The sequence below is a fragment of the Babylonia areolata genome, chromosome 1, assembly GCF_041734735.1.
Source record: "Babylonia areolata isolate BAREFJ2019XMU chromosome 1, ASM4173473v1, whole genome shotgun sequence".
In the NCBI taxonomy this organism is placed as follows: Eukaryota; Metazoa; Mollusca; class Gastropoda; order Neogastropoda; family Buccinidae; genus Babylonia; species Babylonia areolata.
The window spans coordinates 12,633,226-12,660,098 of NC_134876.1; the positions used below are offsets into that span (position 1 = coordinate 12,633,226).

The 26,873-nt window shown below is 38.7% G+C and overlaps 1 protein-coding gene across 2 annotated transcripts in view; it reads right to left on the reverse strand.

Annotated features, from left to right (window-relative positions):
- Positions 1-597: 597 nt before the first annotated feature.
- Positions 598-26,873, reverse strand: part of LOC143279753 (H(+)/Cl(-) exchange transporter 7-like) — a 33,980-nt gene continuing 7,704 nt past the window's right edge. For both annotated transcript variants that reach the window (XM_076583883.1, XM_076583891.1), the window contains exons 7-23: positions 25,459-25,542; positions 24,635-24,793; positions 23,800-23,910; positions 22,999-23,053; positions 21,300-21,360; positions 20,305-20,440; positions 19,125-19,218; positions 18,459-18,622; positions 17,360-17,411; positions 16,682-16,824; positions 15,692-15,780; positions 14,683-14,812; positions 13,256-13,336; positions 12,614-12,706; positions 10,800-10,883; positions 9,530-9,610; positions 598-7,658 (exon numbers count right to left, since the gene is read on the reverse strand). In XM_076583883.1, the coding sequence (XP_076439998.1) occupies positions 7,548-7,658; positions 9,530-9,610; positions 10,800-10,883; positions 12,614-12,706; positions 13,256-13,336; positions 14,683-14,812; positions 15,692-15,780; positions 16,682-16,824; positions 17,360-17,411; positions 18,459-18,622; positions 19,125-19,218; positions 20,305-20,440; positions 21,300-21,360; positions 22,999-23,053; positions 23,800-23,910; positions 24,635-24,793; positions 25,459-25,542 (1,728 nt within the window). In that variant the 3' untranslated portion in view covers positions 598-7,547. The remainder of the gene's footprint in view (positions 7,659-9,529; positions 9,611-10,799; positions 10,884-12,613; positions 12,707-13,255; positions 13,337-14,682; positions 14,813-15,691; positions 15,781-16,681; positions 16,825-17,359; positions 17,412-18,458; positions 18,623-19,124; positions 19,219-20,304; positions 20,441-21,299; positions 21,361-22,998; positions 23,054-23,799; positions 23,911-24,634; positions 24,794-25,458; positions 25,543-26,873) is intronic.

Genomic DNA, 26,873 nt, shown 5'->3' on the forward strand with positions numbered 1-26,873 from the left:
ATGAGACCTTGCATGATTGTTTTATGACATGTTATTGAAGTTTTATCACGAGTATGTACGAAAATATTCTCTGGGTTTTAATTCATAGCAGTTCCAATCTTTTTACCCTTTGTAAATTTTGAGGATTTCGCAATACCCGAAATTTCAAAAATTCATAAAAAGTACAATAATTGAAAAATCAACACAATCTCACGTGAAAATGAAGATAATGTCATTGTGTATCAAGTCCACATTAAAATAAAAGTGTCTGCATGCACCACATGGACCACAAACCCGATTTCTTTGATACATTGTTTGGTGGTCATTTTGATTTGTTTCCATAGCAACAGGTATTCACAGAAATCTAAGAACACTTTTTTTGTGATCCACAAGTGATGATACACCTAGTAGACAAAAAAAGAGAGATATAGTCGGAGAGAAAAAAAGTCGTTATTTGACTGTAGTGTCTGGCCTTAAGTCAGAGATTTAAGTCCAGTGAACAGTACAAACTTAGATACAAAAAGAATTTCAGTAACAAAAGTAGTTTCAATGATAAAGTTATGTCAAAAATCAACCCACCAACACCAAATAAACAGACAATATAGAAAAACAAATACATCATGTATTTGCACTTTTTATCTGGCATGGATGTATTCGTGAAATGAAGGAAAATATCGTTTCCACACATAGTATTGTGAAAGTGCAACAAACAGTGGAAGAGTCCACATTCTGTCAACTTAAAATTATGGTACACTTAAGGATTCTGCATTCTGTTTCAACAAATACAAGAAGACATTCAAAGCCCAGAAACAAGGGATATGTATCGTCTTGTAAATAATATCAACAAAACAGCTGTGTTTTGTAAATGTGCCCATTTTGTAAATAAAAAAAAGATGATCAGTTAATGTCTTTAGTATGTACACCTGCTTCGTTTAAAAAGAAAGTGTGATTCTTTGATTAAAACAAATGAAGACAGGAGCTGCACTCTATCATATGCCCATGAAAAAGAGAAAATGTAATCCTGACTTTTCTGTCCATTCCTCCATTGTATTTTATTGTTGTATTGTATTACTCTTTTGTCACAACATATTTCTCTATGTGCGATTGTGGATGTTCTCCCCAGTGAGAACGTGTCACTACAATGAAAGTGCCACCCCCCACCCCTTCAATTTTTTAAAATTTTTTTACTGCTTGCAAGTGTATTTATTTTGCTATCAAAGTGGGTTTTTCTACAAAATTTTGCCAGGGACAAGCCTTTTGTTGCTGTGAGTTCTTGTTTCTGCACAAAGGGGCATGCTGCACTCCAGTCATAACATCTATACTCCAGCCACAACATTGTTCCACAATATGAATCAGAAGTAGCAGTGTTGCATCCACCAGTCTTGTGATACCACAGGTCTACTCTTGGTTAATCGTAGCACATTTTGTCCAGCCGACCACAGCGCAGTGGCCAGGTCTGGGCTACCAATCAAAACACACAAACACATGTCCACAGTCAGGCATGTGAATGTGATTGCTTGCACTATTTTACCTTTGTAAAAACAACAACTACAAAACCACACACAAAACACTGCACTATTGGCAGAAGGTCCGCAGTGATAAGAACATGTTAACAAATGAGCCAAATGGCAATCTGTCCAAGCAACATACAACACAACATGAATCTTACTGTGCTACAGTATGTGAAACCAACTGATGCACCCCGCCCCCCAAACCCCCGCCACACACTTCCACTCTGTCCCCATGTCCTCTCCATCCCCAGCCCACTTCCCTGCCCTGTATTGTACCATTCCTTACAATTTATTGCCATGAAGTTAAAAAAAAGTTTAAAATACAAAATGCTGTGTCTAAAATTTTACATCACAATAAAAACATTTCAAATGAAATAAATAAAATAAAGGAAATGAACACTCATCTGCTTGTGAAAAGAAAGAAAGAAAAAAAAAGAGAGTAAAAATGAAGTTCATAATCGGCAACAACATTAAAAGATGATTTGCTACACTAGCAATCAACATAAATATCAACATAAGCTGATAAAGAAGCAGGCAACAATGTTAATCACATATTAAGTCATGCTTCAGTAACCAACACAATAATTGTTCTCATGCTGATTGATAAATGCCACATGTGTCCACATGACTGAGCCTGACTGATGACATTATGAAATGTAACACACACACACACACACACACCCAAAGACAGAAGGAACAAAAGGAATGGGGAAAACAGAAAAAAGAAAAAAAGAAGATGGAGTGGAGAGTAAAAGGCTGACAGATAGACATACCTGTTCTTATCACTACGACACTGCGGATCTTTATGATAGAGACAGAAAGAGCGAAAGAGAAAGAGAAAAGCAAAGACACACACACACACACACACACTGAGAAAGTGAGAAGGGAAAAAGAACAAGTAGCCAGTTTGCTACAATCAGCATTGTCTTCCACCTTAGATGACGCAGCCAATGAGGTCATTCCTGGATAGCTATGGGAAGAATGACGGCATCAGAATAGCTGTACATGAGGTGAGTGGCAAGAAGATCCATTGTCAGGTAACTCCTTCTTCAGGCTACAATGTGCTTGCATTATATGGTACATCCCTAATTAATATGAAAAAATAGTTCATTGGAACAAATGGCACATCCCTAATTAGAAAACAACAACTCAAAACACTTATTAAAATACAAAAACAAGCAAAAAGGATTTATATAAACATGACATTTTGGACTGTACACTCACTTAATATACACCTTGGGTCCAGCAGAGCTGCCATCTTACTCTCTGCCTTCAAAGGGTAGAGTGTTTGTTTTTTTTGTTGTTGCTGGTTTATACTGCTCTAATGAGTTTAGATTTCATGTGTCATAGAAACAGCCCTTAGACTTGGGCACTGCACAGCTGTTCTGTTTTGCTGGGCACTGCCTGATCTATTGTCTTGACTAAAATAAAAAGACTGCACTTTCCACATGTCAGACAGAACATGCAGTGGCAGTCAAGCTTGAGCACACTGAGCCACTACACATGCTGTAGCCAATGCATGGATATCATGAAGCTTTGAGTTGGGTTCAGAACAACAATGAACCTGACTTTACCCATGAGCATGAAGACAGCACAGCATAGCAAGACTGATTCAGCCATGCATCAGGTGGATGAGACTATGATGATTTTGTCAAACATAAAAAACAACATCAGCGATAACAAAACACCACCTTGTAGCATGAAAACAATGGTCATGTACCTGAAGAATGGACAATAAGCTTTTAGACAAGAAGCTGAATCAAGTCATCAATGTTGGCATACCAGATGACAATAATTATGAGTATAAAATGTATAAATACAGTTGATTTGCCTCTGGCAATGAACACAAATAAACAAATAATATTTTGATTGGAAAATAATGGATAGAACATACACATATTTGCAAAATAAACCTTTGCATGAAAAACAAAATAAAACACAAAACAACTACTACATAATCATTAATGAAAAGCAACAACAACAAACAAACACACACACACAAATCAACAAATACAGTGATAAAGGATCACAAAATTTGAAACATGAAAAAACAGAAAGAAATTGCACTTGTAAGCACACACACACACACAGAGTATACATGCAAGAAATATCTTACTATCAACAGTTGTAAAAAGCACTTATGACAAATGGTAACTAAAATAACTTATTTAAAAAAAAAAGAAATGTTATTTACATTGGTGATGTTCAAGTCTAAATCTCAGGATGCAGGCAACCTTAGGAAAACAGCTGCTACAACAACATCAAAACATAAAGAAAAAGAGCATTCAGCCAAATACATGTTCGCCATTTCATTGATGTAGATACATATACAAAATATCTTCGCTGATGACACTGACCTTCCAGCAAGCTCAAATGGAAGAATCACATTCAAAAGACACCACTGATATTTGTTACTAATTAGAATATAACCAACCTTCAAACTTCTGGAAAATTTAAAACAAATGCCTTGAATTATCTTGAGTTTGCATTGAAGGCCACTTGAACTATCTCTTATCCTTTTTATCCCCCCCTTTTTTTTTCCAACTCACCATTTGAACTTTCTGTATCTGTATGTCATTTTATCACAGTTGAACAGTCCGCAAGAAAAATAAAAATTATGATACATTAAAAAGAAAAAAAAGAAGAAAAGTTAAAGTAAACATTTTTTAAACAGATTTTGATAATATTTGTGTCCATTTGATCAAATGCAATACAGCCAGTGTTGATTCTAAATTTGGCACACACACACACACAAAAAATAAAGAAAAAAAGCTGCCAACAGGCAAATATATGAACCCTACTGTGACACCAGAAAGTCACTGGTACTCGGCAGCCAACACAGCTGCATTCTACAGTTTTGTACAACAAATGAAAATCAGAACAGAAAAAACACAACTAAAGAAATATACCACTTGACCTTATGAGCTATGGCCAACTGCTGACTGATTCTTTCTTTTCTTCTTTCTGCAATCATTGGCTGCAACTCTCATGTTTACTCATATTTACAAGGGGACTTTTACATGTATGACCGTTTTTAACCTGCTTTTGAGGCAACCATACTCTGTTTTCAGGGGTTAACTTAACAGATAAATCATTGTGCTTGTGAGCAGCCCAGCTCCACTTTGTGATCTTGGCCATCTATCTGAAAGCTCTAAGTTTGGGAAATTCTTGTCACTGCATCTGCATGTCAACCTTCATTAGAACAATGATTTTAAAAATATCAGTACAATTTCTAAAAACATCCATGACCATGTGACCTTCAACAAGGTCATGGACCAAATAAAGGATTATTTTTTTTTATTTGACAAACTGTATCGTTTGGTCCAAGCCTCATTAAAACAGACCCATGAATGGAGAAAAAGACTAAGTAATATGCATAACAGGTTCCTCATAAGTAAATTTTAATTAAAACCAATTCTCCAAAACGTAAAAAAAAGAAAAAAGAAAAAAGGTATGCGTAGTAAAAAGATACTGATCACATGCAGGGAAACTACAATAAATATCTAGTAGATGTTGATTCTTTACAAAACAGAAACAAAAACTGAACAGCACAATAACTTTATTTTACATCTGCTAGTGTTAAAGTTGGTGGGTTTTTTTTCTAAATATTTGAGAGAGAAAACTATTCACTGTTAACCCTTTGAGCCCTGACCACCACTTTACTGGTGGTAGAGAAAAATGACATAATGCCTAGCCACCGGTTGAGGGGTGCGTAAACACTTGTGTCATGTTTTGCTATTGGTTGACTTATATTGAAGAGCCAATCAGAAAAACCGTAATATTCTGACGTCAGTGAACATAGTACCAACATGGCCGCGCCTTTTCACTGTGTTTTGTGCATGTGCTTTGGATAAAAAAGATCGATTTCTACCATGAAGCGTGCAGAGTCTCAACCTGACACGCCTCCTTTGATCAACTGATTCTGCATGCTCAGATTCATTTTCAACATCACTATCTGTAGCAAAATCATCCGATTCGAATTCCACCTCACTATCAGAGTAATCATTGTCATACTCTACTTCCGATAAATCATCAAGCATATCAATTACTTGCTGTGTTGTGTACAGTTGTTTTCTCGCACGTTTTGTCCCTGATTTCTGCCCTGACGAGCCAGGTTGAGACTCTGCACGCTTCAAGTGTTTACGCACTGCTCAACCGGTGGCTAGGTATTATGTCATTTTTCTCTACCACCGGTAAAGCGGTGGTCAAGGCTCAAAGGGTTTAATACCAATTATTTGCAAATTTTGCCTCAGAAGCTCAGGCAGAAGAGTTAAAATTGCTCAGGAACTCAGTGCTCAAAGGGTTAAATATGATTCTGTTTAAAAGTGCTTGAGCAGCCCATGCAAAATATCATATTCTGTTTCACCAACTTTGATCTACTAATATCATCACATCAACATAAGTGTACATGCATTCATGTGTTTTCATTTCAAATTCTTACTGTCAAAAAGAAACAATGGCAGTCTTTCCTAAAGACTTTAGTGATCAACATGTAGAGCATATGAATAATGTTAACCAGAAACTCAAAACATCAATCCAACAGATTTTTAAAATATTTTTTTACAGATAATGTAAATGTGAAAAAAATGTCTTTTTGTGTTTTTTTGTTTGCTTATTCATTTAATGTTGTTTTGTTGTTGTTGTTTGTGTGTTTGTCTTTTAAGGAAAAAACAACAACTATACTTTTCGGTTGCTTACTTTTTTTTTTTTTATAGTTTTTTTTATATAATCTAATTTCATTTAAAAAAAAAAAAAAATTTTTTTTAGAAAAACCAACAACAGACAACTGAACTACATTATCTAGCCAATACCACAGTGACACAGATTCATCATAATGTAATCATACTTATCCAAGTCCTTCAACCAAGAACTAAACCAAATGAAATTGAAATTGTATACCCACTGAATTGGGATGAGCAAAAATAGAAAATGAAAGAGTGAGTGATTGACAGGGGAGACAAACAGGAATGTTGGTGAATGGATGTAGAGATAAAGGATAAAAAGGCCACAATTACAACAATGAAGGAATAGTCACTAAGGCTTTATCTTGCTTAACAGCACAAAATACAATGATAAATGTCAATACCAATTTTATATAAATATATACCAATCATATATTACACATACTACATGCAGTGGTCAATATGACTAACATTCAGCAAGTATTCACCCTGTTTTTGTCAAGATGTACCCATAACCGGTGTGTGATTAGAAATCATACTGTGCTATAGTGAAATTAGTACTGTATCTGAAAATGTCACAGGGTTGTCTTATTTCTTTTATCACAGGTTGACTTCTGACCCATCTGTTTCTGTGGGAAATAACCACTGAGCTTGCTTTCCATTGGAAATAAAAAGGTGGATGTGAAAGTGATTTCACACTGGATTGGATTTACTGCTCAGTTCCGTGTGTTGGTGGATACTAAAACTTTGGGTTACTGTTAAACACTTAAGTAAAGGTCTTGTTAAGGTTCTTATATTGTTTAAACCAAACAAACACACAGGTGCAACTACAACAACATCAACAAAAACAAATGAGATAAAACAAACAAAACCCATGTCCCATACAAATGTGCACCTGTTTTCTCATGAAACTGATCAACCTTAGTCCTTCAGGTGCATGACAAAACATTAGTTCAAAGATATTAAGTTGAGCGGCCCATTGTATAAAACATGGTAAGACTTGGACTTGAGACAAAAATAAGTCATCTCACAACTCTTCAAAAGGAAAAGAAAAAAAAAAGAACAAGTCATGGATTTAGTGAACAACAACAACAAAACACACTGATGTGAGAAAACAACTGACCTGATCAGGTCAACCATGTCAACAAATGATAACAGCTGCATAATGTACTTAAACAAATGGACAGCATGCAAAAGCATGCACTTCCACAGAAAGACAGAAAGAGTGGGGAAGAGCGGCAGAGAGAGAGATATATATATATATCATTTCAATCATTTTAAATTACAGGTAAAAAGAAAAGTACTGTCTGTGGATTGGACAGGTAGTGTGTGTTGAACACAGAACACAGTGGGGTGGATGGACAGGTGGGAGTGGTCACTCGTTGGTCAAGCCATGGGAATACAGCAGCTCCTCCACCTTCATCTTCCCCTTCTTGTGCGTCACCCGGTACCGAGCCAGGTCCTTCCGTGTCACCATTCCCAGCACCTGGCCAACACAGCACCCAACCTTTCAGCCACTGGCCCTGATGCGCTGCTTATGTGCACACTGTAATCATTCATGCTTATAGAATAACGTTTCTTTCATTCCAGCCACTGGCACTAATGTGCTGCCCATGTGCACACAATAATCATTCTCACATACAGAATAATGTTTCTTACATTCAAGCCACTGACCCTAATGTGCTGCTTTTGTGCTCACGATAATTGTTCTTGCATACAGAATAATGTTTCTTACATTCTAGCCACTGACCCTAATGTGCTGCTTTTGTGCTCACGATAATTGTTCTTGCATACAGAATAATGTTTCTTACATTCTAGCCACTGACCCTAATGTGCTGCTTATGTGCACATGATAATCGTTCGTGCATACAGAATAATGTTTCTTACATTCTAGCAACTGACCCTAATGTGCTGCTTTTGTGCTCACGATAACTGTTTTTGCATACAGAATAATGTTTCTTACATTCTAGCCACTGACCCTAATGTGCTGCTGTAGTTAAAAACTGTAAACAAAAAGAGTCACTGAATGAACGAGCTTTTAACGAGTTCATGTATCATTTTTGTACATTACAACAATTAAAATGTCGGGATATGTAATGTAATTGCAACAGTGAAGTAACTGAAAATCCTGAATTTCAACTATATAAAAATCATCTATAGAATCTGCTTCTAGAGGAAAGATTTTTTATGTCAAAATTCAAGAGAAAACTCAACGGACAGCTCCCGTGTCGGCACCGCTTGGCAGTGTTTTTGGCACTTGTGATCGACAATGAAATACTTCGTTTAAACCAACTACAACACAACTATACATGTATGATATGAATCAGATTGATAACAGAAATGCAAACATCTGCAAGACACGCTATAAAAATGTCTAGGTATTGTAAAAACGTATTTTGCTCAAATCAGCACTGACGAATTCCAATGGCTTGAAGAAGAGATAGTTTTGTGGGGCCCAAATGTTGTCAGACATTTCGTACTATCGCATGCCTATAACTTAGGTGTACACGGAAAGCAGTACACGAGAAGAAAGCTTAATCATTTACATTTTAATGCACAATCTAAATTCCACGGCAATTATATCGATTTATAGAAAACGAAGGTATTTTGTATGTTTGAACTGAGTGGATTTCGAAGATCGCGCCAAAATTCATTCACATAAATATTAGTTTTAAAGAGTTATAGGCTACCTGGCCAAATGATATCATTACAGTTGAGAAGTATGATCTTTCTGAAGTCCAATAACATAAAAACTATAATCTCATCTAAAAAGAAGTGTTTATAATTTAACAAATTGATGAAAAATCATACGGTTCCCTGTAAAGGGAGATAACTTGTGACCGATTTACAAACTTCCTTAGTAACCTTCGGCGAGTCACAAAAGTCATCTGCTAAGCTGGCCCAACGAAGACTGTAGCCAACCCGGCTACATTAGTCATTCTTGAAGGCCACCATACACCAGTCTGCATGCACACATACACAAGCATCCGCAGACATATGTGTGTGTATGTACTGCATGCATTCACACCAATTTGCCTGCACCCATATTTATGAATATATATGCACACACACACACACACACACACACACTATTTTTAATAAATACTGAAATAATCATTTCTAAAAACTAATAACATTCTCTGGCATATATGTTTCCTTTCAATCATCAGAGTTAATAAAGATCTTTGGGCATACTAGTGACATTACCAGTTTACTATGTAACTGCTTGTCTTCCAAATGACTGCACAATCTGGAATGATCACACATGATATACTACACACCTTTTTTAGTGACTAAGCAGATTCTCTATTGTTCACAAAACATTCAAAAGTACAGTGTGAAAAAAAAACAACTTGCCTCTGAATCCCCATTGATCACCACTAAATGACGTAAGCCCAAACCACGGAATAACTTGAATATTCTGGAAAATGATGCTGTCTGTAACAAATACATATCAATTTTAAATTGTCATGCAACAGACACTGAGAAACCCACAAGCTCACTGATGGTTTGAAATAACATTCAATGTGTGTGAAAGGATTTGTAACTGCACTGTGGAATGTTGAACTGAGAAAACAGAACCATCAAGTAAGGAAGAAAAGAAAAAAAAGAAAGCGACAAGTGCTGCAGAAGAAGATGATCATGGGATGAACAGTTCAGAGAATATAAACACTGTTCCAAGAAAGAACATTCCAGCTAATGGCACTGATGCCTGAGATTAGTCAACTGTGTTGTATAAAACGAATGTATTTTAGTACTTACGTTAAATATGTATGTGTAATCAAAATTGAAAATTTAAAATAAAAAAAAAGTTAACAAAACAAAAAAACAACAAAAAAAACAACAACAAACCCAAAAAAAAACCAACAAAAAAACAAATGGAATTTATGTCTGGAATTTGTTACATTTTTACCTGAAAAATGACAGAAATAATAAATGTCTGGGATTCACCAGATATTAAGCATGGAAAATGTCAGGTAATTAGAAAGACTGATATCAATGGCTGAAACAAAGACACAGAGTGAATAAACTACAACAGTACAATAGGAAGAATGTCATTATCTTCTGGAAAAAAACAACAACAACAAAAAAACCACCCCAAAACAACAACCCCACCCCCACCCCCTACCAAAAACAACAACAACAACAAAATATGTAGCAGTAATCACAATAAAGGACATCAACTGTTGCACAAATCTAATATGAGGGTGTTTATCATTAACAACAACATCAGTTAAGATAGAATACTATTTTCATTGTCTGATACCAGACATTATAAACAGAAATTTTCTGAAATTGGAAAACACACACAAACACTACACTTTAACACACACACTTACTCACTGCCTGAACACTGACTTTCCTCCCCCACTCCAGCAGGTTACTTTCTTCCACCCCCACCCCCTCACCCCCTCATCATCAAATACCACTTTTTTTGTGAAAAGACATAAAACTATCAAACTGAAAAACGAACAAATAATATACTATTATCTCTGACAATAAAACAGCTGTCAGGATACTCACTATCACATCTAACAATAAGATAGCTGTTATAGTGTTAACTACAACATCAAGACAGGACACACAGAGAACTGATTCTGACAAAAGATGAATGAAGTCAACCAACCTCATTCACAGTGTAGGGTGATGTGTTCATGAAAGGCTCCAGGTTAACTTTGTACTCTCGCTCAATGGGTGATATACTAATATGCTGAAAAAGCAACAACAACATTTGTATAATAATTAACCCACCTCTGTGTTTTTTATTTCTATCTTATATCTTTAAGTGCTGCATATCGGCCTATAAATAAGTTAATCAAATAAAAAAATCGCACACACACACACACACACACACACACACATATATATATATATATATATATACATAATCTTGGTAGTCAATCCCAAGTTTAAAAAACAAAGTCATCTGGGCCTGGATTTAATATTTAATCTCTCTCTCTCTCTCTCTCTATATATATATATATATATATTGTTCTTGACATTTGACATTTGAATTCAATAGTTACACAACAGACATTAATACAATTTATCATTAGTGAAAAAAAAAGGCTACACACAGATATACATTTCATTAACATAATGTTACAGAAGCAGAACTTATCACACAGTGGTTTACCATGGTATATAGTTATGACCTCATTCTTACTTCCAGACATTCACAAAGATTTATCAATCATCACACCCTGAACTTGGTACCAAAACAAGATTTAAATGACCAAGACAAAAGTTGATATCAGTTCCTGACAAATCCACTGACAAAAAAACCCCCAAAAAAAAAAAATAAAGAAATAAATATAATGAAATAAGATAAAGAAAAAAAAAGAAAAAAGAATGGGATGGAATATATCATATCTCAATATAATTCTCTAACAATTTATAATAAAACAAATGACTCAAGCTAACATACACTTTTTATCTTTTTGAAGGGCCACGCTAATAATTGGTTGTGGTCTGATTTTCTTATTTTTTCACTGGTTTGTAATCCAATGTGCTTGACTTGCCCAAGACATGTTACTGTCATAACAGATTTAAAGACTGATCTGGTGTATCCACTAAAAGATAATACTGTCTTAACAGGTTCTGCCTCTTCTTCTTCGGCTGTTATGATGACGAGTGCTCTATGGTTACATAGTCTGACAAATTATGTTGTAAGCAGTCGGCAGACTCAAACATCACATACTCATCAGTATTGTGTTGATGATCGATGAAGAGGTCAGGGCACATAACTTTCTGTTGAGCAACTGTTCAATCACACTTCCAAAAGAAGATAAACCCAAGGAGGTTTCAGTTTCAGTTTCTCATGGAGGCGTCACTGCATTCAGACAAATCCATTTTCACGACACCACATCTGCTAGGCAAATGTCAGACAGCAGGATAACCCAATGCACTTGTCAGGCCTTGAGTGCGTGCTTATGTATTCTTGTACCTATCAGAGTGGATTTCTTTTTCCATAATTTTGCTAGAGGACAACACTCTCGTTCCCACGGGTTCTTTTTCTGTGTTTCAAGTGCATGTTGCACATGGGACCTCAGTTTATTGTCTCATCTGAAAAAGTAGATGCTCTGTTTGATTTTCCAGTCAAATTTGGGAGAGAGGGCGAGAGCGGGATTCGAACCCAGACCTTCATGGACTCCTGTATTGGCAGCTGAGCGTCTTCACCATTCTGCCACCTTCCTTCCAAGGAAGAAAGAAATCCAAGGAAGAAATAGATGAAGAATTAAAAAAACAAAACCAAAATGTTGACTTAGAGCTGATACACACTCTTGTTCAGATGGAGGAGCAACTCCAGATCTAGACAACCAAAATTACTTACAAAGCATCCATTTAAATAGAAATAAAATAAGAGTGAGTTTGTGTCCGGGGAGAAAAGAGAAACAGACAGAGACAGGGAAAGAAAGAGATAATCAATGCATGACTTACATGAATTGGTGGATAACGAGGGTAATTGTCCCTGAAGTCCAACATCGTCAGTGACCTCACAAGCTTGTTGTAGTCTGGGTTCTCCACCCACACCTGCACACACAGTGTGACCGCGTCAATAAACATACACATCAATAAACATATACATCAATAAACATATACGCCAATATACATATACATCAATAAACATTTACATTAAAGAATCACTTTTAAAGACCTTTGCATTCTTTAATGGTAACTTTCATTTTCAGTTCATAAAAACACAGGCAATTAAGTTTTATGTTACTCTATTTACTGAAACCCAGATGTCTCGAAAAAAGGAGCAATCAAAGCAGAAAATAGACAGCACTTATCTTAGTGTATAAAGTATGCATGAAAATAAAATACTTCACAATTTTTTTTTTTTTGAAGAAAAGATAGCCTGAAATAACTATTTTCTTCATGAAAATGTAGTAAATGCTAGAGAATGTGAAAAAGAAAAAAAGTATCCCTGTAAAAAATTCCAAGGTCAACAGATAAGCAAACGAGAGTGAGAGACAGAGACAGAGAAATGGAGATACAGAGACAGACAGAGGGGGAGACACATTGAGAGGGAGACAGAGAGAAAGAAAGATGAATCTGCACACAACAAGTGTAACTGACCTTCCGTTTCAGCAGTACTATCAGTTGGTGTCTGAGAATAGTTCCTCGGAATTTTCCAAAGGTCTCATCTGGACCAGAGTTCTGTGAAAATGCAGAGAAAAGAAAAAGGATATATATAACCAAGTAAAAATATAAAGATACTTAAAAACACATATTTCTAAAACACATGTTCCTATATTAACTCTTTCTATACTAAGGTGCGCTATAGCGTACCTCATGCGCACAACGCTTCATTATTGTGGTACGCTATAGCATACCGCAAGTTGAAAAATTCGTAGTTTATAGGTTAACGGCTTTGTGCGAAACTAAACTGCACAGCTCTGTTCTACAGTCACCAAAAAGTGCACCTGTACTTTTATTGTGGCTGAAAATGCTTTTGTTTGAGTTCAATACATGCGAGCGTACAGTCACCTTTCTCGCTCACTCGCTTGACAAGATGGCGTCTCCGTCAACTTCAGCAAGTACTGTGGCTCAAAGTCGAATGCAAACTGATTCTATAGTGGACATCCACTGCGCATACACATTTGCTCATTCAATTGCTACAATTAGGAGGTGTCTATGGTTACAAAAGGCCACATTTGTAAAATTTCTGTTATATGAGAAAAACTCACCCCCTTCATGTCAGTTGTGAAAAACGTGGATTTTTTTCAAATTATGACAAATCAGTCAATAATTAAGTGAGTGCTTCGAAACTTTGCGAAATGTTGTCCATTCTATTCTTTATATTGCTACAAAATTTCACCGCTGTATGCAATTGCATTCTTTTTTAGATATTTTTCTTGTAACACAAACAAACGGCCAGTACAGAGAGTATAATGAAGGAAGTCATTGGGCAGTATAGAGTGAGTTAAAACTAATATTCAATCATACAATAATATGAGACATGCTAGACCATATTAAGGTGTCATTCCTCAGTTTGTTGTTTTTATGTTTTCATTGAAATGACATTATGACACAGGCCAGGTATGCAATGTGTGTGTGTGTGTGTGTGTGTGTGTGTGTGTGTGTGTGTGTGTGTGTGAATGTGAGTGTGTCTGTATGTTTGGACAAGCTCATATTTCATAGATATGTCTTCCCTATTTTTCTGAATATGTTCTAAGACAATTACGCCAACACAGGGTTTGGCTGACACACACCCTTTTTAAACAAACGCATGCCTGTGCATATACACAACAAACCCTCACACATCAGCACGCACAAACACAGGCATAAAAACATAAAAAAAACCCATTATCTGCAGCCGATTTTCACAAAGTAATAATTTGTCTTGGACAATATCTTGAACTTTCACAATCAAAACACAAAATACTACAGAACCACAAAAAAAACCAACAACACCAAGTGCAGCAGAGTTTGACAAATGAAGACAGTGCCACAGTCACCCAGTGAGTGCTGCAGACACAACAGACAGGTGGGTGCTGACTGACCTGGTGGTGATCATGGTCATAGTTATCCACCACAGGGAAGCCGTTGTGCAGCTCCCTCTTCAGGACGTCCACAATGTGACCCACGTTCTCTACCATCCTGAACACTGTCACTGGGTGGCTCATCACCTCCCTGACAACAACACAAACCACTATCTGTACACCACATATACACATATGCGTATATATATGATCAAACTTTAATACATATACTTATGTTTATGTATGTGTTCAGGCATATGGGGGCATTTGTGAATGTGTGCGCACGTGGATGTGTGCAGGCGTGCGCATGTTTGAAAAGTGTGTGTGTGCCTGGGTCTTTAATAAACAGGAATGCGTGTGTGTGTGCCTTTGTTTTAAATATATTGAGCACTGTTTTATTCTTATGTCATTTTTTTTTTTATACAAATATCTTTTTTAATATTCTTAGTGTCACTGTAAAGCCCAGAGTGCTCTGTAGCCATGTGCTATAAAAAGGAGGAGTTTGTATTATACTCCATGTTTGATGTTACATATACTTACCATGTCAAACTGATGCAAACTAGGCCTATCGGTTTGCTCAGCTTGGCCAAATTTCGCGCGGCTAACAGTGAAAAGACGGGCCCGCCCGCTCTCAGCTAATCAAACGCCTCTAAAAGCTATAAGCGCTGAATCATTCCTTTGGCCAAGGTTCTCCACGCCATCTTGTCAGGTTTACGCTCTGTCTCATCTTACGCTTTTTTTGGCTATTAAGCGTATTCATTTGGCCTTATTTTGCTGCATGCGGCTTGTGTTTATTGTATTCTTACATTCTGTGTACTCGATTCGACTCGGCACCCTCGATTCGTTCGTTTTTTTCTACCTCTAAGTCGATCCTGTCTTTCCTTTCTCTGTTGGGGGTCCGATTTTCGCTGGGTGCCTAAGCGCGGGTTCCATGCCTCGTGTGCCATACCACGAAGGCAGGGATCATGCACTTTTGAATGATATAATCATACTGAGAGTCAGAGTTCCCAAAGTCAAGGTGCCAACACACCTGGCGTGTTTGGTGGCAGTCAGCGGTGGAGGCTCCCAGTCCAGGATAGGAACACTGGCCAGGTGGATATGCATGTCATAAATACCATGCTGCAAACATGTCACACACACACACACACACACACACACACACACACACACACACACACATGCAAGCATACACACATACACAACACACACACACACATGGTAAAGAACAAATTCGACAATCTTCACTGAGAAAGGTAACAGTGTGCAAAAGTTAACTGTACACAATAATGAAAGCCAATATATCTGAAACGTTCAAAACGTATAACTATCTGTGTACAATCAATGACAGAATCACTGAGAGCATTCCAGAATGCCCATTTTTCATGACAGTAAAAGTGGTGAATGAAAAAAAAAAAAAAAAGAAACCTGGAGATCAAGATATAGAGATGAGTCAGACAGACACAGTCAGAAGAAAGCTATTGTGATACGTAAACAATGTTTATCTTACAAACAAAAGCCCTGTCTGAGCTCAAAATGCTCCCAAAACCGACAGATATAAATGACAATGAAATACATTTTACAAATTATTCCAAGCTTCAAAACAAACAAAAATGGGGGGTTTGTATTTTACTCCCTGTTTGGTGGAATAAACTTACTGTATCTAACTGATTCAAACTACAGTCTGGCACATAATAAATTAAACAAAGTCAATGAGTGAGTGAACTGCAGCCTAGATATGTGGATTGAATATCCTCATGTAAGTATTCTGTGAAATAAGAATTCTAAGACCAGTTTCCATTCTTGTATTCTTTTACTTTTTATCGTTCTTATCCTTTTTGTTATCTATTTACATGTGAAGGTATGAAAATAAATGTCACTGAATGAATGAAACAACAACAACAACAACAACACACACACACACACACACACACACAACACACAAACAATCAAGCACACACACACACACACACACACACACACACAAAGCAGTGCGATTGATGTCTTGATGCACAAGCCGTACCTCACATCCTAGCTTCTTGCCCACAAAGTCTCCCATCCACTTGGCACAGATGAGGGCGATCATGATGCACAGACCCAGAGAGATGTTACCCGTCGCCTCCATGATGATGACTGTGAGGCTCACCGTCATGCGCACGATACCACCTGAACAAAACCAAAATATTGTCTTCTTATCATTCTGCATTTGTGGGCTGCAGTTCCCAAGTTTAATGGTATATGTGAGTGGGTTGTTTTTTTTATGTGTATGACCAATTTCACCCAACTATATCAGCAGTCATACTCCATTTTCGGGGATGTGCATGCTGGCTATGTAACATGCACATTCGATCTCCTGCAAAGGGGGTTCAGACACTGGCAGGTCTGCACATATGTTGACCTGGGAGATCAGAAAAATCTCCACTCTTAACCTACCTGGCTCTGCAACACATTTTTTGGTTTGTTTCTTTGTTTGTTTGTTTTTTTGTTCCTGAACATTCAAAGACTTTCGGAAATAAAACTCCAAAGAAGGAAACAAAAACACACACATAAAAAAAAAGAAAGAAAGAAAAATTATATCAAAACAAGCAAGAAAGAAACATTCATAAGTATATGGCACCACCCATCTCTCTCCCTTCCTCCACCAAAAGTTTCCGAATGCACTGGCAAAATATCACAAGAAGATTAAAAAGAAACCACATACCCAGCTGAGCGGCAGCACCAATCAGAGCATATTTTCCTGGATCCACCTGAAACTGAAAGCACAGGGGAGGTAATACACTAACGGGGGTGACTAGCCACACCTCATTTTTGATTTCTCTGCACCAGTTAGTCATGGTATAGTATGTATCATCAAATGCGTGATTCCTTTTTTTTGTGTGTGTGTGAGTGTGGATGAAGAACAAAGTTTAAAGTGTGTGTGTGTGTGTGTGTGTGTGTGTGTGTGCACACGCGCATGCGCGGACACACATGCAGGTGCTGAGTATTTGTTTCCATCTGTTGACAAGACACAGGACCAGTTATGCTTTCATAAGTCAGATCATGCTTGAGAACTTCAGATGGTTTGTGTGTGTCTGTTTCAGTCCTGATCAAACTGACTGAACTGTCAGACAGTGCTGCCTGTGTATCCCCATTATTGACTTTCAGGAATGAAATACTGTCCTTCCAGCACAACTAACTGCCTGCTTCTCTAAGTGTGCTAAATTCAAAATAAATAAATAAAATACATGAACACACATGCAGGTGCTCATGTATATACAAACAAAACTCCACGTCTACAAAACTTGCAAGATTTTACAGCAATAATATATTCTTCACTCACTAACACACACACACATAGCACACACACAGAGGCATATGTATATATAGACACACATAGAGGCATACATATGCAAATACACACACACAGAGGCATACATACACACACACAGGCACAAACACACACACACACACACAAACTGGGCCAAAATACAAAGGCCCACAGCAATATGACCCTTCTGCAGCCCACACAACATAGTCCTACAAGCCCTGCCTTCCCACATCAACGTTCCCACCCCCCACAGAGGCGTAAGTATGTGTGTGGTTCGTCCGTCGGGTTCAACAAGGACCATCTAGCCGTATGTATACACACACACACACACACACACACATTGGGCCAAAAGCCAACAGCAACACGACCCTTCCACATGCCCACACAATATAGTCCCCCAAGCCCTGGCCTTTCCGCATCAACACAAACAACCCCCCCCCCCCCACTCCCCCACCCAACCCCCATGTGATTGAAGACCCAAGTAAGCACCTACGTTAGGAATGAACTGGAAACCCATGCCGACCAGCCTGCCCCACCCCGCCCCGATCAGCAGACTGGGGATGAAGAGACCGCTGGGCACGCTGACACCGTATGTCCACAGGGCCAGGAAGAAATACAGCAGGGTGTAGAAGGTCAAGGTCACTGCTTCGTAGGACCCTGGGGGCAACAAGCGACACACTCATTTTCAGCAATGACCTAACATGTGAAACAAGTCGCCAAATACTGTTATCGACCCCTTTTGCTTGTGAAAAGACTGTATCACTCACCTACCTGAAAATACACAATATTTTCTTGTGCTCAGTTTAAACAGCAGCATTCCTTCAAAAAAGAGACAGATAGACAGACAGAGAGAGAGAGAGAGACAGAGACAGAGAGTTAGTTTTCCAAACCACTATTTACTCTTTTCTACTGTGAAGATAACATATATCTTATTACAGATTAAAATATTTACTTATATATATATATCTAATCACAGAATCAAATCTTTTCTGAAACAATGCCCAGCATTCCTGTTCCTATCCTACACCACAAGAATGTCTGTAATCAGCAAGGCAGTGACTTGGCTGTTGCTGGTTATACAGGTTGTGTTCAGTTTGTTTTAAACGGATTTCTACTTTATGGTTGGATCTGCAAAGAAAATGTAAGGTTGTTTTTTTACCCAATGGCTCATGAAACAGGCTTTTCACACTGGACTCTGGAGTGTCAAAAAACAGGTTTGTGGAGGCACTGTCGTAACCATCTGGACAGAAAAACTGGACAACAAATACAGCCACACACACACACACACACACACACACAACCACTTCATTAAAACCTAATACATTTTAGCATCTGAGAAATGAGGGACAACAGATTCATTCTAAACGAAACTATGGGAATCATCAAAGTAAATAAAAAGAAGGCAAGAGAGAAGATTGTGCCTGTGAAACGCATTTCTGCATCTCTCACATCAAACAACTTACAAACCTGAAGTTGTCTGGACCATGAAGAAAGGAACTGTTACCAACATCTCTCTTAGCAGATCTTCTTCTTTGTTCGTGGGCTGCAACTCTCGTGTTCACTTGTATGAACACAAGTGGGCTTTTACGTGTATGACCATTTTTACCCCGCCATGTAGGCAGCCATACTCCGTTTTTGGGAGTGTGCATGCTGGGTATGTTCTTGTTTCCATAACCCACCAAACGCTGACATGGATTACAGGATCTCTAATGTGCGTATTTGATCTTCTACTTGCATATACACACGAAGGGGCTTCAGGTACTAGCAGGTCTGCACATATGTTGACCTGGGAGATCAGAAAAATCTCCACCCTTTACACCCACCAGGTGCCGTTAGCGAGATTTGAACCTGGGACCCTCAGGTTGAAAGTCCAACGCTTTAACCACTTGGCTATTGCGCCCGTCTCTTAGCAGATCTGAGCTGATCCCTAACTCAGGCAACCCTAGACATGGGATAAAAACCATCCCCAAAGAAGGAAGAATCCAATGTTTGTGCACTCCAAGTAACTGAGGAAACTTCATCAAACAAACGTCTAGCAGTCAAAATAGTCCATGACAAAAACATTTCAGATGAAGTCCAAATACAGAAGAAAGAAAAAATCAACATACTAAAATATGACAGATACTGGTACCGCAGTTAAGTATACTCTTTTCTACTGGGAAGATAATGTATATCTTATTACAGACTAAAACATTTACTTATCTATTTACTTATTATCTGTAACACACAACATTTTCTTGTGCTCAGTAAAACTGAAGCATTTGTTCTAAAAGAAGGAAGAGGAGGAGAGAGAGAAACAGTCAGTATCAGATATAGTCCAACAACAGCAGTAGTGGTACCTGCACATGCATTGATTTGTTTTCACTCATGGGTTTGCAGTCATTGTTGACGTAAATGGAGATGTAGCCAACAACAGCAGTAGTGATGGCCACCATGACAGCTTCAAACATTTGGAAGAACTTGCTGTACATGTACCTGCAAACGCATCAACTTCATCGGGATTTTTTCTCCTTGAGGAAACACTGAGCTGAAAAGTAAAAAGCTTATTATGAAAATATCAGTCTCTGAATAAAAACATCAACTTCATAGGGTTTTTCTGTTGTATTTTTTCATATTTTTTTTTTTATAACTTTTTCATTTTTCAATAAGGAAACACTAAGCTGAAAAGTAAAAGCTTATGATCAAAATGTCAGTCTGTGAATGTAACATAATCACAACTAATTCTGGAATACTGATGCACTGTTCTATATGTCTGATTGTCAATACTGTATATCATCCAGCACCAAAGCACCAAATGACAAATATTTTTTAACAAATTGGAAACACACATCAGGACAAAAGTAACTGTACTCAAAAGGAAATTTTCTATCTAAAATTACGTTTAAATAACATACTTACCGTGACCCAACTAGTGCAGACTCTGGCAGGGGTCTGACATTCCTGTCCTGTGCAAACTACTATCTGCCTATGCGGAGAAAACGAAAGCAACTACGGCCGATAACCTCCCAGAAGCAGGTAACCTCCCCTTTGAACATTGCATTATTTACACTATCCAATCTGTGCAAATCAGACAATACAGTGTCTTGAAGTTTTTCTTAGAGTTCACAAATTAACCTAAGATAATAAAAACTCCTTATTAAACATGAAGTGACAGAAGAAATTCCTAATGTCAATTTAAACTGGCAGATTTGTTGAGAGCATAAGGTCAATGAAGTGCATGAAGAGAATGATTCTCTGCTTTAAAAGCAGAACCAAATGAAAACCATACGCAGAAAAAAAGACAGAGACAGAGAAGGGAGTGGGAAGGGAGTGCGTAGGGAGTGGGTAAGCTTACCTACTGCGATACAGAGTCAGCTTCTGATTGATCACAATGAAGAAAGCTCCGAGAATTCCACCTGAAACCAGTAGTGCCACATGCGGTCAACAAGCCTTTGTTATTGTCTATCATCTATCACTGACTGAAATGTGTAACACCGTGTCTTTTTATTTGTGAGCAGGCATAGGCACAAATGTGTGTGTGTGTGTGTGTTTGTTTGTGGGAGTGGATGTCGGATGGGGGTGGGGGTGGGGAGAGTGTGTGTGTGTGTGTGTGTGTGTGTGTGTGTGCGCGCGCGCGCGCATGCATGCACATGAATATTCCAGTCTGTATGGTTTGATATTGAAGAAATTGTGAACATACAGAAAAAAACAAATGTTCTACAAATGTCTGTCAATCTCTCTCTCTCTCTCTCTCTATATATATATATATATACACACATATTATTTCTATCAACAAAAATAAATAATTAATACCGTAAAGTTCGGTCTATTGAGCGCACTGGTATATAAGCCGCACCCACTAAATTTTGGAAAAAATTGAACTGTATACATACATAAACCGCACCGGTTTATAAGCCGCACTTATTTCCGGTACCGGAACACATACTGATTCTACAGAAAAGCTGTCGATACTGTAGGTTATGAAATAAACACAAGCGGGAACAACACAAAGAAAAGGAAAAGCTAGTGCCAAAAATAATAATAAACACAACGAAATTAAGATCCATAATTTAGGGATAGTCACATTTATTCAACATCATCCTGCTCACTGAATCCACTAAAATCTTCATCTTCAGTGTCCGAGTTGAAGAGAACCAGCACAGCTTCCTCCGCCATCTTGTCACTGACTTCAGCCTCGGTTTCACTTCATGAACATGAAGGTGGAGGTTGCTGCTGGTTCGTCGCTTGCACTGTCGTCTGCTAGGTCGATCGCCTTCAATTTGAAGGCTGCATCATAGGCATAACGTCGCGTTTTCGACATGATGAGGGTGTACGCTTGAGCAGAGTAGAACTGAATGCTGATCTGAAGGCTTTAATGTGTGCGGATTTGATTTATAAAATGTGAACAGTTAGCACACTATCCTGAAGCTCATCCAAAAATTCATGGACAGAAATCATGATTTTGGCGAGTTGAAGGGCAGCTAAGAAGAGAACGTGACACTCCCGGGATCGTTAAAATCCTCAAATAAGCTGCATCATTGTATAAGCTGCAGAGGCTGAAGCTGGGGTAAAAAGTCGCGGCTTATAGACCGAACTTTACGGTACATAACAATGATTCTGTATCTAATAAACAAAAACTGTCTTTCTTTTAACAATGAGCAAGCCAGCCAGTCAACCACCAGTCTAACTTTCTCTCACCATCAAACACACAGACCCCCCCCACACAGACACTCATGCGAACACACACACACACACTCATGCGAACACACACACACACACGCATACACACACACACACATTCACAGACACTCAGCACACACACACACACAAAACCAACACACTCACAGAGACTCACACACACACACACACACACACACACACACACATACAGACACTCACGTGCACACACACACAGACACTCAGCACACACACACACACACAAACACACTCACAGAGACTCACGCACACACACACACACACAAACACTCAAGCACACACACACACTCAGCACACACACTCAGCACACACACACACTCACTCATACACACACTTACCGATGCATCCCATGATGGCAAATATACCAATTTCCCACACCTCGTAAGTCATGTTCTGAAACAGAGGATAAGTAAATCAGCTTTGCACCACACAACCCAGATTCAGACTGTATCCACTGTGTTCCAGGACATGGTTATTGAAACAACACTTGATTCTGTTCTTCACGTTTTTTTCTGTAAAGATGTCTTAAGTTTGTGACATCAACATGACTGTTGTAACAAGGATTCATAACAGCCATTTCGTTGAATGTTCAAACTTTCTACAAGTAAATCAGTTACAACACACGCACACACACACTCACACACACACACACAGACACACACACATTGAATCAGAGCGACAGCAGTTGCAGCGCTTATGTGATGCATTTTAATACCTTGACATTTGCACAATCAGTGTTTTGGGCACTTGTGAGAATATTTGTAGGATGAAACCTGGGCTGATCACAAGACAAGATCAAACTGCATCATGCATGCTGAACATGAAACGACCTTGTGCCGTACACTCTGCTTCAGAGATACAGGAGCTGGTTTATATACTACATGCTTTTCCTACTTTCTCTCTTGTTTGGTGAGTTGGATGGTCATAATATGGTCAAACAATTTATCTGTCAGTCAACCAGCTGGTTTGTCTGTCTGTCTATATATGTCTGTCAACACCATCACTCTGCAGAACCCTTCACTGCCACGCATAAGGAAATAGAAAGAAAAAAGGTTCATATCAAGTGTATTATTATGTAACTGAACCAAATGAACCTCCAGATGACTCAATCTTCAGCTAAGTGTTCACAGCCTACTCACGTTGAATTCCCCAAAGTTGATGAGACCAGGGCTGGACAGCTGCCATGGTTCTTCCTTGATGTAGCTCCTCCACACGTTGAGGGTGAAGGTGGAGATAAGGGCGGAGAAAAACTGCAAGTGGGGTAATAACCAGTGTGAGACCAGGAAAAAAAACCAACACTGGGCCTGCGGTGGGTACAGGGAACAGAGGTGTGGAAGGGTGGTGAAGGTAAGAACAAGAGGGTAGAGGTGGATAGAAGATCAACATTTTGTTACCCACAAGCCAGCGTGATGCAATGGTTAGCCTTCTGAAGGGACAGCTGTGAAACTGTGGGTTGGTTCAAACCTCATCAGCAGCTTAAAAACTATGATGAGAATCCTTCAAAGCTGACCATCTCCAGCGTCATGAAATGTTCTAGGGGTCAAGTGCTAAGCCTGGGACCTTACAGTCATCCACTTCGCGAACACTTCTCTGAGTTGAATTTGTTATTTCCAGACTAAAACTGCTGATGTTATCAGTTTTTTCACTCTGGCTGATGCCAGTCTGTGAACAGATGGATGAATCTGTCTCTTTGTCTTTCCGTCTGGTTGGATCAATCCAACCATCCATCCACCTCCATCCTCCCAAAACGCTTAACTCTGTCATGGCATCTCAGGTAATAAATGGATTTCTGTAGTGTCATGATTTATTTTACTGATCATACACATGTGCAAACACACACACACATGCATACTAACATACATACAAAAACACATATGCATACACACAACCAGCGCCTCCCTCCCCCCCTACACACCCCCACCCCACAAAATATCTCAGACACAGAGTTCCCAAACCGCTGCCATCCAGACTCACAATTCTCCAGGTCAGCCCCTGATTCCAGAAGGAAGCCCCTTCCTCCAGACTGAAGAGCATGCCCCCCACTGGTGCGCCGAAAGCTGCCGCCACTCCTGCCGCTGCCCCGCCTGACACAAAGTCACGCTTCTCCTGATCCGTCCGGAAGAAGTTAAAGATCTGGGGGCAAAAAAATCAAAACAGCGTAACTTACAATGCTGAGAATTTATGCCTGATATACAAATGCTGTCATAACGTTAGCTTCTAAAATCTTTCTTTCTCAAATACTATCCCAGCTCAGGTTCTACATGATATGCTGTGTTCAGCACAATAACAGAGTAAATCAAATACTTTACTAACAATATATAATAAATAAAAATAATAAAGCATATTTCAGAATTTTTTTTTTTTTTTTACATAATAATAGTGAACCTCCATAAATATGTTATTAAGAATTATACACAAACACAACTTTCTGTTTCATTTATGTTTTCAAAATTACAGCTCCAATCTTCAAAAGCAAACAAGACAAGTGACTCTTGAACTGATAAAACAAGAAATAAAATCGTATTCTCTCTGTGATAAAACAAATATCAAACAAGCTGAGATCTCTGATCAGAAATCAGTCAGTTGCTCAGGCAACAGGCATAGCCATGAATGATTATCTCAACATCACCAACAAGGGCTTTCAGTCACAGATAGTGGTAGTATGCTTTTGTGTGTTTGATCTTTTATGTTTCTTGTAAAGCACTTTGACTTCCCTGTAAGGGAGGAAAGCACTAAACAAGTATTCATCACCAGTATCATTATTAACATGAAATAAGTCAACAACAAAAACAGCTTACCCTGAAGTCAAAGGCCAGGCTTGTAGAGCGACCCTGAGACACACCAGCTGCCACCACTGCTCCTGAGTGGATCATGGGACCTTCCTGCAATGTCACAGTTTGACACCACATGAGTCACCATGTCAACAGTGGATCATGGGACCTTCCTGCGATGTCACAGTTTGACACCACATGAGTCACCATGTCAACAGTGGATCATTGGACCTTCCTGCAATGTTCCAAATTGACGCCACATGAGTCACCATGTCAACAGTGGATCATGGGACCTTCCTGCAATGTCACAGTTTGACACCACATGAGTCACCATGTCAACAGTGGATCATGGGACCTTCCTGCAATGTCACAGTTTGACACCACATGAGTCACCATGTCAACAGTGGATCAATGGACCTTCCTGCAATGTCACAGTTTGACACCACATGAGTCACCATGTCAACAATGGATCATGGAACCTTCCTGCAATGTCACAGTTTGACACCACATGAGTCACCATGTCAACAGTGGATCATTGGACCTTCCTGCAATGTCACAGTTTGACACCACATGAGTCACCATGTCAACAGTGGATCAATGGACCTTCCTGCAATGTCACAGTTTGACACCACATGAGTCACCATGTCAACAGTGGATCATGGAACCTTCCTGCAATGTCACAGTTTGACACCACATGAGTCACCATGTCAACAGTGGATCATGGGACCTTCCTGCAATGTCACAGTTAGACACCACATGAGTCACCATGTCAACAGTGGATCAATGGACCATCCTGCAATGTCACAGTTTGACACCACATGAGTCACCATGTCAACAATGGATCATTGGACCTTCCTGCAATGTCACAGTTAGACACCACATGAGTCACCATGTCAACAGTGGATCATGGGACCTTCCTGCAATGTCACAGTTTGACACCACATGAGTCACCATGTCAACAGTGGATCATTGGACCTTCCTGCAATGTTCCAAATTGACGCCACATGAGTCACCATGTCAACAGTGGATCATGGGACCTTCCTGCAATGTCACAGTTAGACACCACATGATTCATCATGTCAACAGTGGATCATTGGACCTTCCTGCTGTGTTACAGCTTGACACCAAATGGTTCACTTTCACACAATGTCACATTATTTCACCAAATGATTCACCTTCCTGCACTGTGACTTTGTCACAGGTTTAAACCAAATAATTCACCTACCTGCAATGACATGGGTTTACACCAAATACTTCACCTTCCTGCAATGACACAGGTTTACACCACGCAATTTGCCATCCTGCAATGACAATTTACATCAAATAATCAACTATCCTATAATGACACAGTTTTACACCTAATAATTAACCTTCCTGAAATATCACAGGTTTACACAAAATAATTCACCAAGACAATGAGTGGATCTTTTGACCTTCCTGCA